Source organism: Hypanus sabinus, chromosome 4, assembly GCF_030144855.1.
Source record: "Hypanus sabinus isolate sHypSab1 chromosome 4, sHypSab1.hap1, whole genome shotgun sequence".
NCBI classification, from domain to species: domain Eukaryota; kingdom Metazoa; phylum Chordata; class Chondrichthyes; order Myliobatiformes; family Dasyatidae; genus Hypanus; species Hypanus sabinus.
In genome coordinates, this window is record NC_082709.1 from 23,095,030 (window position 1) to 23,110,041 (window position 15,012).

Below are 15,012 nucleotides of genomic sequence, written 5' to 3' on the forward strand. Positions count from 1 at the left end.
CCATCCCCACAATAACAACCACTGCTGCGGAATAGTGATTAACTCAGTGGATTAAATGTCCTATAATTGGAAATTGTATGAAAAGCTTTACTACCATTAAACTATACACCGAGAGCAGCTTTCAATACTCCAGCCAAGTGTATGATACTCCCTTTGCAAAGTATGGTTAGAAAAGATTAAACCAGTATATGGTCTTCGTAGCTTAAAATGCTTGAGATGTTAAAAACATGTTTTTTTTACTGCAAAACATCTTAACCAGGATTGCAAGAACAAAATCCACTTTTCACCTCGGAGTGACTGTACTAATTGTCCAAAATGCACTGTTACTCAATAAGGTTTGGGTGATTTGGTTAGAAGCATAATTCATGATTCAGAATACAACACTTAGAGATGATGAAGGTTGTATCAGGTCGGATTAGTTCCAGTCCACTAAAATCACAGCACAGTTAACCACCAGGTGGCGCACCGGTTTGCATTGCTTACTCCTAAAAAAGTAATCGCGCCAGTTAGTCCACACAAGTAATGCAATTTGTCTCCCAATTATTCTCCTTAATAAGTAGTTCCTTAAGCTTTTAGTGGTAAAATTTAATTGGCGGTATGGCAAAATACTGAACTATCAGGCGATATCTGAGTATTTAAAAGGAGGCACAGCAAAAATGGTTAACACGGCAACATAATATTATTCCAATGAAGATGTTTTAAAAGAAAGTAATTTGTGAAGAGAAACTGTGACGCAAACATTTCTTGGGGAAAGAAACAGTCATAAATCTTAAAAGGTTAAAATTAACAACTTTGCTGCGAGTGTAGACGTATAGTTAATTGCATCTGCAGATGCTGGGAATCCAAAACAACATCGGGAGGAAGTCCCGATGAAGGGTCTCGGCCCGAAAAGTCGACTGTAATCATATCCATAGATGCCGCCTAGCCTGCTGAGTTCCTCCAGCATCCTGTGCGTTGCTTTAGCTAATTCCGTAGAAGGTTAAATTGTGTGTTCGAAGTGCATTTTTATTGAAGCTCCTTCCACTTGGGTAAGGATTTGCTTTGGATCAGGCTTTAGCTGAGGCGGTAAAGAACGGTAGTTTGATCTCGGTAGATGAGGAATCCAGAAGATTCTCCATTGCCAGCTCTAAAGTGGGACATGCCAAGAACATGGAAGTTGGGAGGAGGGTGCAGACTACAGGGGCTTTCTAAAAGCCAAAGAGAACAGTGAGCGCGGAAAGAGAGAATTTTCCACCATAATCGACAATGACGATTATGAAAACCAAGCAGTTGTTCGGGTTAATAAAACACACCCCATTGTTCTTCCGACAATTTAAAAAATGTTATATCATCGATCTCTCCATAGTTCGAACATGATTAAATGTATTGCCCTTAAGATAATTCTGTCAAATTAATTACGTCATTTACCGTTAAATTTATTCTCACTGGTGTCCAGAGTTCCTTTGTTGATTATAAAACGAGACCCTGCTCTCAATGCAAAATAATATCCTCATTTATTGGGGCTGGAAAGCATACTCAGATTATTCAATTACTAATTTACAGGAATATTCACTCTGATGATAGTGTTCAAACCTGTGTCTTTTATAATAGTAATAGTAGATAAACTCTGAGTTATTGAGAAATACATCTAATCTTCCTCGAGTATAAACATAACTGCTGTAAAATGCTGCTTAAAACACCCAAAACTGCATAAGTTAAGCATTAATCGAATTGGAAGTTTATTATCAGCTAGCTGTTTAGTTATGAATAACTCTGGGGGTTAGAATGCAAATTGTCTGGCAATCGGAGAATTTATCTTAAGGTACAGCTATACAGGACAGTAATTTATTTTTGTTTACCATTAATACATATCGCATCATTTTAAAACTCTTTCAGAAAAGTCAAATGCCCTCTGCCAAATAGGTGAGAACTTCCGATGCTCCCGGGCCTGCTGATCATTCCACCGCTTTATCAAACAAATGCTGGAACGTCATTGCACGTGTTATTCTTGCCCCGTCCGCTAGGAGGAACCCATGAGTAAGGAAGGTGATTCACGCACGAGTTCCCTCAAACCACATCCCAGCGCCCCGCCGCACAGTGATTAGATTGGAACTGGATTATATCTCAAAATAGAAAACTTGAAATGTCTTTTTAACAGTTGTAGTGCTTTGCGTATTTATGGCGTGCTAATTATTTAGTAAATTGCTCAGATTGTAAAATTTTGTCAATTTTCAGTATGAATTGAAAAATGAAATGTACAAATATGGAGCATGAAAAACGGTACAACGGTGGCGAATCATAATGAGCAGTGTTTTTTTTCCCAGTTTGGAGCCTCTGTAGTCCATTTTTTTAAAGTTTATCTTTCTGTATCCTTTCAAAAAAGTACATGCAGGATGAAGACCAAATCGAGCTAGTGAGCTAGATATTTTTCCTATGAATTAGGGTGAAATTTAATTCACATTTCATTGAAAACTAAAATTATAGTTTTGTTGTACAGGGACTAAATTATCTTGGGAGGAAGATAAATTAAATGCAATTAGATGGGGGGGGGGTGTATTTGTTTCATTAAGTTATCGATATAGGGTAACCCGCAGATAAGTCGTAGTTTTGCCAAACGTATTTCATTAGGTTTCATAGAGTGTCCAGTTTCCGGACTCTCGGCAAACCCAAATTGGCTGCAGTTTTCCCATCATTAATTAGCATATTTGTCTAATGACCTTTTACTTCTCCAGAGAATTGATAATATAGACTGACGTCTCGGCGCACAGCCAGGGATTGCTACACCGTCACGGATGTCATCTTTTGGACAAGGCGTTCAATCTGCCTTTTCAGGAAGACACCAAAGCTCTAAGATCCATTTCCTCCCCAAGATGATCTGCAACATTTTTACCGCATCTTGCTTCAATAAGCACCACCAAAATAAATAAAGGGCCTTCCTCGTGTTGATTAGTGAGGCATTTAGCTGTGGACAAGATGGTTACTACATTGCTTTACGAATCAAAACTGTTCGAACAGAAGCCATAGAGCACGATACCTCAATATAGGCCCTTCGGCCCATCTAGTCCATACGGAACTATTATTCTGCCAAATGTAAGAAAGTTAAGATTTAAGAGAGTCCTTTTTGCTCAAGGTGGGCACAAGGGCAAATTAAAAAAAAGGCTAATCTCATTTTCCCGTTCACCATCCGTAATTCTGTAGCAGAATTTCAGACCGTGATTCAAATACATTTTAAATAAGAGAAGGGAATTCCGGATCCTACCCGTGCTATTCTTTGGCTAAAAAAAAAGTTAAAATATCGAAATACCAAAAGTTATAATTGCCCAGAAGCGTTTTGATGAATCTTGACGCTATAAGGGTTTTTTTTCCTCGTTATAATTGATTGCAGTAGCGAATCCGCCATTAATTCGGTTCTGACAAAAAAAATTGCTTAAGACATAAATGTCTTCACTTTGCTGGTGAACACCACGACTGTCCCACAAATGGGACCTTTCATCAAACAATCTCCATGAGTATAAATCAATGGTGTGTGCATCAGATCCTAGGTGATCCACTTGGGGCAATTTAAAGGGAGAATTCTTTCGATCTTGCCAGCTCAGATCAGCGGTTACAGAATTGAATATTTAACGTTACGATTTAAAGGAACCAATGCTTGTTTTAAGGTTTCCTTTTAATATTAATAATACTGTATGAAAATTATTAATATTAAAATGAAACCTTAAGGCAAACGTCTTGTTTACCAAGTGGGGATTAACCAGTGTTTAATAATAAAATCAATATAGTCGGCGAAGCCTCCAGATCCTACGGCATGTTGGACGGAGTTTGATTATCCAACTCGTGTTTTGATGGAGCCTGGCATATAGAAGTTACCCAAATAGTCTGTGTGTTTATTCATATCAAACAGAGAATTACATACCGCAGATCTTTAGACCAAGTTTTCTTGTACAGCCATGAGCAACTCCGCACCAAGTATCGTAGGCTGAAATAAAAGAACCGAAAAGAGACGTCAAAAGCCCAAATCTAGGTTCTGATTTTTCCCCCGTGAAGCCATCTGACAAAAGCATTTCAGCACATTTCCGATTTATTGAACTTTCCATCCTGAGAACAGCCGTTTATTCAGAGAAGGTCTGGGCTTATTTAGTGATCTATTACGCTCCACGGAAAGCTTCGAAGCGGTTCAGATGGCATTCAAAACATTGCTGGAGTGTAATGATGATCATTATGCAAACGACCTCAAACGAACGAGATTCAGACATAGCATGAAATTATCTTATTAATTATTTGGTGCATTTGGATAATTTTGAAAACAAATATTTTTAAGTGTAAAGGCACAAAGGAGTTGCTCAGCTTCCTGTTCCCCCCCCCCCCTTTTGTGTGTTTTCTCCCCCTGAAATTCCGAATCAGGTCGTCCTAGACGTGAATATCTAATAAATGGTGGCACACTCCCTGCAAATTGGAAGCTTAAAACAAACCTGCGTGAAATGAGGTCGGAAGGGTAGTCCATGGCTTAATTGGCTGAAAAATGATATTTGACTACCTCGGATCTGCACGACTAGCCGCCAGCCAGCGATTTTTGCACGAGTGCAACTCGTTTTATTTTTCAAACATCCACCTTCATTTACATTTGTGCATTATCCTATTATTAAGTATCCCTTTTTTAAGTAAGTTAATGATTCGTGCAGCAATTTATTTCAAAATCTGACCAAGTAATACGCCTGGCAGTGCAGCCCAGCTCAGCGGGTTACTAAGTGTGTTGTGTGCGTCATACGCTTGAGAATAAGAAATATGATTGAGAACATTTATAATCATTAGAATCTTCAGATTTAGCGAACGTATAATCTTGCGTATAGCACGCACATACCGATGTATTTAATTAAAAATTAGGAACATGCAGTATATATTTCTGCTTGATTTTAACGGCTGAAGGAAACGGCAATTTGGAAGTCGCTCGCTAGTCTGACAGTTCCAAAGCCTGGGTTTATGAGGCGTGTAAATACTAATAGCCTCACAAAGACAGCACAGTAGCTACGCAACAGGAGAGAAAGTGAATGATATAAAAATATTTTACCACTGTGAAATCCAAAATCAAATATACAGCTTAAAGTGAAATCCGGAGAAAGTATGAAACAACATCCAACTTGTAGATTGCATTTGTGTGATTACATTTAACCGTCATTAATAAAATAACATGTTAATGATGCAGTTTGTGATTCCACTTGTGTAGGTTGCAATATGCATCTTCGACAGGAAACTATGTCATTTATCTACATTAACAGATAATTAGATGGGGATTTCAGATCGATGGAATAGAGTCTGGACTAGAAAGAAATGTTTGGATTTCGCGAGAAATGAGGAAATTGCCGCCCGACTGAACCCTAACCCTCCGCGGTTGCCTTTTGTAAACGTGGGTGTGTTTGGCAAGCACACGATCTCTGTAGCCTTTGTCCTTTTTGGTGATTTTTGTGACTCTGACAGCCCGAGTGAAGCTTCCTGAAGCCTCCTCATGACACTTGTGTGAAAAAGCACTGACACACAAGCGCGCCTCAGGTCACTGACTGGGAGATAAAGCATGCCACGAGCTAATGATATAGGACTAGGACAAACAAGAAACACGATTACAGACGGAAGGACAAAAAAATACACACAGTATACTCTTCACAATTGCTGACACTTACATTCGGTACACCGGGTCAATCATTTGTTGACCCACTTACTGTTGCTATACAGGCGCTGTGAAATGCAGCTAAATATACCATTTCTTACTTCTATTTCAAATTTTAAAAAGGGAAGTTAAATTGGCTTAAATCGTAAATCCCGTGTGGTAAAGAATGGCAACGGGTTGTTTTCTTCTTGAGGAAAGGTGCGAAGGCCAATTACGCCGAAATAACGAAAGATGGGGAAGGCTAATGTGGTTGCGTGCATGTTTGTGTCCGCGGGTATGTATGTGTTCATGTGCGTGAGCGTGTGTGTTGTGTGTTCGTGAGTGAGAGAAAGGGAGCGTGAGAGTGAAAGTGATAAAGTGAGAGAGAGAGTGAAAGAGTGAGTGAGAGAGAGAGAGAGAGAGAGAGTCTGAATAAGGGGCGGAGATGAGGGTGGTGGTAGCAAGATATGAAGATGTTGAGATAAGGCGGCGTCGTATAATTCCGGAATTTTAATGCTTGAACATGGACAAAAGCAAAATCTAGGTTACTCCGATGCTTTCGTTCGCAGTGTGTCGTCGTGGCTATTAGCACATTCATAAGAGCTACAATTAGCTGCATCAGCCGCTTTCGCATTCACTTTCTTATAATTACACGTCCACTCAGATTCTGCACGAAAAGGGCCTGTAATAATGAGCAAATTGCATAAATCGCCTTAAAATTACTGCTTAGGCGGTTTCTTTTTCCCCCAGCATGCAGCTGTATGCTTATTTCCACTGAGTGGAAATACCTTTCAGCCTCCAGGTGTTGTATTTGAAAGAATACATTAAAATGGCTACATTTTCTGCATTCTCTAAGTACAGAAGCATAAATTAGGCAACGCTAATGGGAACGTTAACGCTGCTTATATTACTTAAACGCTTCTGTTCATTCAAACATTTCTTTGGAAACGTTCAGATTTTGCAACGTTTTCCAGACTTTCCGCCAACAGAATGACAATTCGACGATTGCGCTGTCGTGAAATCTTCTTGAAATTGGTTAGAAACCGCTTACTTGTATTTCTGTCTCCCGGTCGTAAATTTGTTGGGGTGGGATCCTGACCAGCCCCGGAGGATGAAGGAGTAGAGGAAGCCATCGGTTCTGGCAGATGCAAAGTCTTTGGTCAAATGGGGCTGACACCTTTTTTTTACAATCCTTTCTCTTCAATGTATGGCACGAAGTCACAGGCTCCTGTAAAGAAAATAATTAAGTTTCGTTTGTTTTCTTCGGAAGCTGCCGAGTGTCTGCGCGTGTGTGAGAGACAGAGCGAATGGCTTTGAAACGCGCCCTGCGCTTTCAAACATTTCACTTTATTAGCATTCAGGGCGCCAAAGTCTCTCACGGAAGGTAGGAGAAGCAATGAATCGCGCCTGTACAGACATGACTCACGCAATCGCAAGCGATATGCCCAATCAATCAAATAATAATTCTAGAAACTCCTTAAAATGGATGAAGTTCGATATAGGACAGACATTTTAATGGCTCGACGCGTCGAAATATTTTGCATTCTGGTCAAAGATTTCATTGGAAGCATTGACTGAAATAATTTCTACTGTCTTTACTTAGCCCCCAGACATCTTACATTATGCACTTGATCAGGAAGGACTTCCAATAGGACAATGTCACCCACCAACCATTGTCAATCAGCAATACAATAATGGCCACTGTCATTTTAAATCCACTTATGCAAAGAAATGTTTGATTTAAGCAGTCTCAACTGCAAACAGCAAAGATCGTAGTGAGATCTAACGCGACTAAAATATCGCCCAAAATAATTTAAAAGAATTGCAAAAAATAATTAGTACTATGGCCAGAAAGAATTTTCGGTTAGTAACCATGCACTGAACAGACTGGTTTGACCTATGGTACTTTTAATCAAACACAAATGCATTATGTATAATTAGTAGCGTAACTATCTGTCCAAACGAACAATCGAATTTGTGGCACAACGATAATTGAACACGCAATTTATATACTTGGACAAACCGGTGGAACACATAACGTTTCACATTCAAGTTTAAGTTTTCTTTTGCAAATGAAGACATATAATACTTACCCACTGGGATTTCAAACCTCCCAAAATATAATCCGTCCATTTGGAGATGCACAGGGAAGTTAGCAGCGGATTTTAGCAAAATAACTCGCACAAGGGGATTGCTAAGAAAATTTAATTTTCAGGTAAACAATGAGGAGGACTTTACCGTGTCACGAAGATGCCCAGGTAGCAGCCTCAACCAATTGGCTCCCAACAACTAAATTACATCTGTAGACATACAAGTTTCTGTCAGCACGAAGGACGCTTATAATACTCCAAGGGAAACGACATCGGAATATAAATCAAGAACAAAAAAAATCCATTCAGCGTGACCTTTTTATTCCAGAAGTACGTTTGATTTGCAGCTTTAAAAGTGTGAATCGCCCGTTTATCCGACACGACGCACGAATGAGTCACACATCACCTCCTCTGCTCCAAAATGTGTCACGCCAATATTGTTCAGGTTGCTTTGTCTGCAGAAAACCAACGCCCCGCCACCGTTCCGCTGGAGTTACGTGACTTTTCGTCAGGTACTTTTAGTGCCTCTAGACTAGAATTTTAGACTTTGTTTGCGAATCCTGATCACGGAGCAGGTGCGCCAGAGGAAGGTCGGAATATCTAACAATAGGTATATATCCAGGATATCTAACATTAAGGGAAAACAAATTCAGACGACATAGGAATAATTTTTAATTTAAACTTTGAAGAGGCTTTTTTAATACATTCGTTGTTGTGCGAACAGCTAGCTGTACTTCGCATTTATTACAATCAATGTGGAATCACGCACGTCTGCTTTACTTCATTTATATCAGCAATATTAAAATAGCATCACGGGGGTTCCTTTTTCTAATGCTATTTGAGAAGTTTTTTCTTATCAACTACTAAATCGCGGCATTATTGGTTTTACTTGGATTTGTACAAGGTCGTAAACAGAAAATAGAACTGACCAGAAGGGGGCGCCCTAGGTCGCCAAACCTTACAGTTCTTGCTTCATCCAAGTGTCAAGAATCTGTCTGGGGGAATCCGGGTAGGCGCGAACCTGTCACATCTTTCACTAGTTACACTTCTTGGAAGAAAAATTGTAAGAATACATCCAGGGATGGGAGATTATTTAAATTCGTGACAGTTGAAAAGGTAAAAGATGTAGCAGTCCTATTAAAATGTTATAAATTTTCAATCGCGAAGAAAACGGGAGAAACGCGAGTGAAAAATAAAAGTGGTAGCATTTTGACTGACAATATAAATGAAACGGCTAAACTGTAACCATAAGTAAATTGTTGCTGGGGGGAGAAATGAGGAAAATAGTTTTAAAGCGGACCTTCATAGACAATGGATTTTGGGCTCGATTCAAGTGTTACCTGATGAACGAACTATTGAGAGAACAAGATCAGATACTTACAAAATTCTAATTTCATACGATGTTTTGAATGGAACATACATACATTGCTACAGACAAAAATGCGTTTTCAAATGGACGTGACAATAAATTTGAAGCAGGGTTGTTATGTAAGTTCTATATAATGAAATGTGAGTGGAAAGGACAGGCTTAATCACTGGAGAAAAAGTGAATTAAATGGAAGAAAATGATACAACAATGACAATTACCCAGCATCCTCTCCAAATGATTCTAATGTCACCTGAGATACTAGTCAATTTCTATGTCGGTGAATATAGCATTTCTGATTGTGTTGAAAGTGAAATGATTCGATCCAAAATAACGATAGTGAGGGATTGACGTTAATATGAAGAACAGTTCGTGCACCTATTGTGGGAACTAATTAGCAATTTCGTGACGGAAACTTCGCATCTTTAAACGGACTGTGCCATGCCTTTAAGTACTGGTTCTTTTGTTATATCTCTTACTACACAAACACTGAAATTATCGAGCGCGAGAAAACGAAGCAAAGGCAAGCCGTGCTTTAAATAGTTGGATTTTCTAGGAAGGATGAAATAAATTAACAGATTTGCTGTTTCACAAAGAACTTAAACAATAATGACGTGCAGAACAGTCGCTAAAATGGACACCACGATTTTACAAGAAAATCCAGATATCAGAAATTACAATTTTGAAACTCTGAGAAGAGGGCAAGGAACATTTATATCACGGAGAGTGTAATGTCTAACTTTTTCAACCATGTATTCTTGGAAGTCAACGTGCTGGTTTTAGTTAAAAATATTATGGTCGCTGGAATAATTGCATCTTGTGTCACCACATCAACGCGTACCTTAATGTATCCGATAAAACATTGACAGCACTGGGACCGCCTGCAATTAGAAACAGTATTGTCTATATTGTTGAGCGTATTTGGACAATCCAGATTTTAATTATTAAGAACATTTGAGGAAATATCATCTGCTTACTATTCCATCCGCTGATATTAGGGTAAGTGTGTCGCCCATCTTCGTATTTTGCAAGCCAAAAAAAAAATCTAATCATCGGTGAAATCGAAGCTGTCTGCCTAGTTATGTTTTAATACTGACCACGATAGCGGTATACAGAACTCAATATTATTCACTGGAAGTATAGGAACCGCTAACAAATTTGTCTACATTCTGAGAGATCAGTCTAATCGTTAGATTACATTGACGTGCGTTACAATTTCCTGTTATGACGCACAGCGTTGTATCTCAATAACAGCTACTAATTCCATGCTGTTGGAATTCTATTTCATATCCACATTATAAGACAGTGCAAAGCTAGTCTACTAAAATCACAGTATATAACAAGAAGACGTTTCATATAATTGAGGCAGTAAACTACTAACTGAAAATGAACTCCAGACAACATGTAAGTATTCAAGAAGATTTCAAGCTTTCACTAGAGTACTCCATGTCACAGGTGTGTTGCTCCTTTAACATTAAAGGGGGTTTCTAAGTTTGTTTATTGCTCGTAATGCTTACTTGATCTTAAATCTAATTCAGTGAGTTTCAGGCTGGTTGAATTTAAGAAAACGTAACGACTTTGATTTTATATGACGATTGCTAGCCGGTAATTAAATGCCCAGCACAGAACTATAGGCTATGCCCCAAAATACCGGATGTGCTACTGAGAGCGCCACGACGAACGCTACTGACACACTGGGGTGCAAGTTCCTAGCTACCAGCTGACTCCTAGATCAAGGTTGAAAATAGACTTTGAAAGAATACATGAAGTAACTAAGGTATGGAAGTCACTTAGGAGCAAGTCTATTCTTACATTTCTTGATAATTTTGGTCACCCGAAAGAAAAACAACGCCGCGTTAAGACAGCAAGGGGAAAGAATAGGAACAGAAAATGTGAGAAAAACTCGGGAGGACAGGCCACTTCTTTGAGAAGTGAAACAGAGTTAACGTTTGAGGTTAAAGATCCTTCTTCCAAACTTCTGAAGTTAACCGGGTGCTTTTTCAACATGTGGTCTGACCACCAGAGTATTTCCAGCACATTTTGTTTTTGTTAAACTTTAGATGTACAGCATCTGCATTTTTAATTGACAAAATATAAGCTGGAAATCTGTGACAAAACAGGATCTGCTGAGTTCTGATGGCGGGTCATTGATCTGAAAGGTAGGTGTGTTTCTCTGTCCACAGACACTGCCTTGACTTGCTGAGTGTCCCCAGTCTTTCTGATTTTATTACAGTTTGTAGTCTTATTCTCTCCTAAACACTGTGAAATTACACCAAGTCCTTGTCTGGAATGCAGCACTCAACTCTTGAAACTGCTGAATTCTTTCTCACTGAACTGAGGCAAATGAGCTCCATGCATGGCTACACAGATGATAAGTTTAATTTGGCAAGAGACAGGCTCATATTTAAGTTTTACTGGATTTGAAACCATTAACCCATATCCCAAGCCTCTCCTAGCAGAGAGGAGAAATTGAGAGCACTACAAGTTTTAGCACACAATCAAGCTCCGATTAATGAAAAGGTCTTTAACTGGAAGTTCAGCAGTTAATCTGTGACATGTCTTGCTGTTGTGGTGTTTCCAACCAGTGTTTTTCTTAGAGTACAATCTCCTTAAATCATCTCCTCTGCCCTCTACTACAAACAAGTGTGTTGGGTTCATGAACATTTTTGTTTCTAATTTTCAGGTAATTTAGTTCAGCTGCTTCTGTGCATCACTATATTTTCCCTTTCTCTAAGGTACCACTAGTTGAGCCCTACATCTTGTCCTCAACTCTAATAATTTTGGAATCAGTCTCAGGGTTTGCTCAACCTATTTATCTTCCTCTCCTATACTGTTTGAAGTAATTTAAGCCACAAGAGTGATTTATTTTCCTTTGACTCCTCTCAGTCTTTTAAACTGCTAAGCCTCCAATGCTCCCACGTCATTCAGACTATAAGACCATAACATATAGGAGCAGAATTAGGCCATTTGGCCCATTGAATCTGCTCCGCCATTTCATCATGGCTGGTCCAATTTTTCTCTCAGCTCCAATCTGCTACCTTCTCCCATATCCCTTCATGCCCCAACCGTTCAAGAATCTATTTGCCTTAGATGTACATAAAAACTTGGCCTCCACAGCTGCCTGTGGCAAAGAATTCCACAGATTCACCAGTCTTCGGCTAAAGAAATTATTTCTTATTGCTTTTCTAAAAGGACATCCTTCTATTCTGAGGATGTGTCCTCTGGTCTTAGACTCTCCCATCATAGGAAACATCTTCTCCACATTCACTCTAACAAGGCCTTTCACCATTCGATAGGTTTCAATTAGGTCAGCACTCATTCTTCTTAATTCCAGTAAATACAGGCCCAGAGCCATCAAAAGCTCTTCACATGACAAGCCATTCAATCTTAGAATCATTTTTGTGAACATCCTTTGAAATCTCTCCATTTTAGCATGTCCTTTCTGGGATAAGGTGTCCAAAACTGCTCAAATACTCCATGTGAGGTGTCACCAGTGCTTTATAAAGTCTCAACATTACTTCCTTGCTTTTATATTCTAGTCCCCTTTAAATGAATGTTAACATCGAATTTGCCTTCCTCACCACCGACTCAACCTTTGGGAAATCCGGCACAAGGACTCCCAAATCCCTTTGTGCCTCAGATTTCCGTATTTTCTCTCCATTTAGAAAATAGTTAACACTTTATCTCTTCCACCAGCGCATGGCCTTACACTTCCCGGCAATATTCCATCTGCCTCTTCTTTTCCCATTCTCCTGATCTGTAAGTCCTTCTGTAGCCTCTCTACTTCTTGAAAACTACTTGCCCTTCCACCAATCTCCATATTGTCTGCAAACTTTGCAACAAAGCCATCAATTCTATCATCCAAATCACTGACATTTAACAAAAGGGTGCAGAGGAGATTTACAAAGATGTTGCCTGGATTGGGAAGCATGCCCTGTGAAAACAGGCTGACTGAACTTGGCCTTTTCTCCTTGAAGCGACGGAGGATGAGGGGTGACCTGATAGAGATGATGAGAGGCACTGATTGTGTGGATAGTCAGAGGCTTTTTCCCAGGGCTGAAATGGCTGCCACAAGAGGACACAGGTTTAAGGTGCTTGGTAGTAGATACGGAGGAGGTGCCGGGGTAAGTTATTTTACTCACAGAGTGCGTGGAATGGGCTGCCAGAAAAGTGGTGGAGGCGGATACAATAGGGTCTTTTAACAGACTTTTGGATAGGGACATGGAGTTTAGAAAAATAGAGGGCTATGGGTAACCCTAGTAATTTCTAAGGTCAGGACATGTTCAGCACAACTTTGGGCCTGTATTGTGCTGTAGGTTTGCTATGTTTCTATGTAAAAAGAATTGGTCCCAACAGAGACCTCTAAAGAACACCACTAGTCACCAGCACTCAACCAGAAAAGATTCCCTTTATTCCCACTCTTTGTCTCCCGCCAATCAATCACTGCTTTATCTATGCTAGAATCTTTCCTGTAATACCATGGGCTCATATCTTGTTATGCAGCCTCATGTGTGACACCTTATCAAAGGCCTTCTGAAAATCCGAGTGCACAAGATCAACCAATTCCCCTTTGTCTATACTGCTTGTTATTTCTTCAAAGAATTTGAAGAATTTGAAACCACAGCCTTAACAATCAACTCCAACATCTTCCCTACTACGGACATCAGATGAACTAGTTTATAATTTCCTTTCTTCTGTCTCTCTCCCTTCTTGAAGAGTGGAATGATTCTTGCAATTTTCCAGTCTTCTGGAACCATTCCAGAATCTAATGATTCTGGAAAGATCATTACTAATGCCTCCACAATCTCTTCAGCCACCTCTTTCAGAACCCTGGGGTGTACACCATCTGGTCCAGATGACTTACCTATCATCAGACCTTTCAGTTACCCAAGAAACTTCTCTCTAGTAATGGTAACTTCACACACTTCATGACCCCTGACACTTGGAGCTTCCAGCATATTGCTAGTGTCTTCCACAGTGAAGAGTGATGCAAAATACTTATCCAGTTTGTCCAGCATTTCCTTGTCCCCATTACTACCTCTCCAGCATCATTTTCCAGTGGTTTGATATCCCCTCTCACCTCTCTTTTACACTTTATGTATCAGAAAAATCTTTTGGTATCCTCTTTAATACTGTTCTTGCCCACTATTACTATCATCAATATACTTACAACTCCCACATCTTCTCCAAAGGTTTAAATTTGGTGTCCTTCTTGCTCTCATCTGCATATATTTGCTTGGTGATATTATTCAGTATCATGGGCACAGATATCACATGTAGTCCATCACCTTTATCTCTTCCTTACTGGTTTAGAAATTTCCATCATCTAGTCTTGAATGGACTGTTGTTTCCTTCATTTAAATATTGATAAGACCAAAGAAATTGTTTTTACCTGTTATCTTAAACAATGTACACTTACATTTGATTTCATCTCCTTCCTTAGCAAATATTTTAGGCTGAATGAAATATTCTAACTGATATTGTGAGCAAATTGTTGGGGAAACAGTCAAATACCAACAGATAAAAGGAGATCCAGTGATTGAGAATTGGGTCTGTGGAGAGATGAAGCATGAGGGATGTAGACCAATGCAGAACTCTGAAAGACAAAATCACAAAGGATATCGTTGTCATGGAAGAAGTGGATTGGAGGATAACAATATATAGATAACAATATACACTATAAATATTCTGTGCACCACAGTTGCTAGGAGATGTTGGATTTTGCGTAGTGAGTGAGATTTCAAAAGAGAGCAGGGGCAGTCAGGACATTTGGCATGCCACAGTTCCACACTGGATTTTTCACAATTAGGCATTTAACAAGGGCCCATAAAAAGAAGCCAGGTTTAAGCAGTGTGGGCATTGTGGAAGTGGGCTAGTGTTAGAGTGGGGAATTCAGAACTTTGCTCAGTGAGGCTTAAACAGAAGCTATAGGTAGATTT

The 15,012-nt window shown here is 39.5% G+C and overlaps 1 protein-coding gene across 7 annotated transcripts in view; it reads right to left on the bottom strand.

Annotated features, from left to right (window-relative positions):
• gad1a (glutamate decarboxylase 1a) overlaps positions 1–14,637 on the bottom strand; it is a 56,450-nt gene extending 41,813 nt beyond the window's left edge. For 4 of the 7 annotated variants that reach the window (XR_009511581.1, XR_009511582.1, XM_059966594.1 and 1 more), the window contains exons 1-2: positions 6,669–14,229; positions 3,893–3,955 (exon numbers count right to left, since the gene is read on the bottom strand). Coding sequence is in view for 5 of the 7 variants with exons in the window: in XM_059966594.1 (XP_059822577.1) it covers positions 3,893–3,955; positions 6,669–6,750 (145 nt within the window). In the remaining 2 variants the exon portion in view is untranslated. The other 3 variants (XM_059966593.1, XM_059966591.1, XM_059966592.1) reach the window with 3 other exon arrangements.
• Between the last annotated feature and the right edge of the window lie 375 nt (positions 14,638–15,012).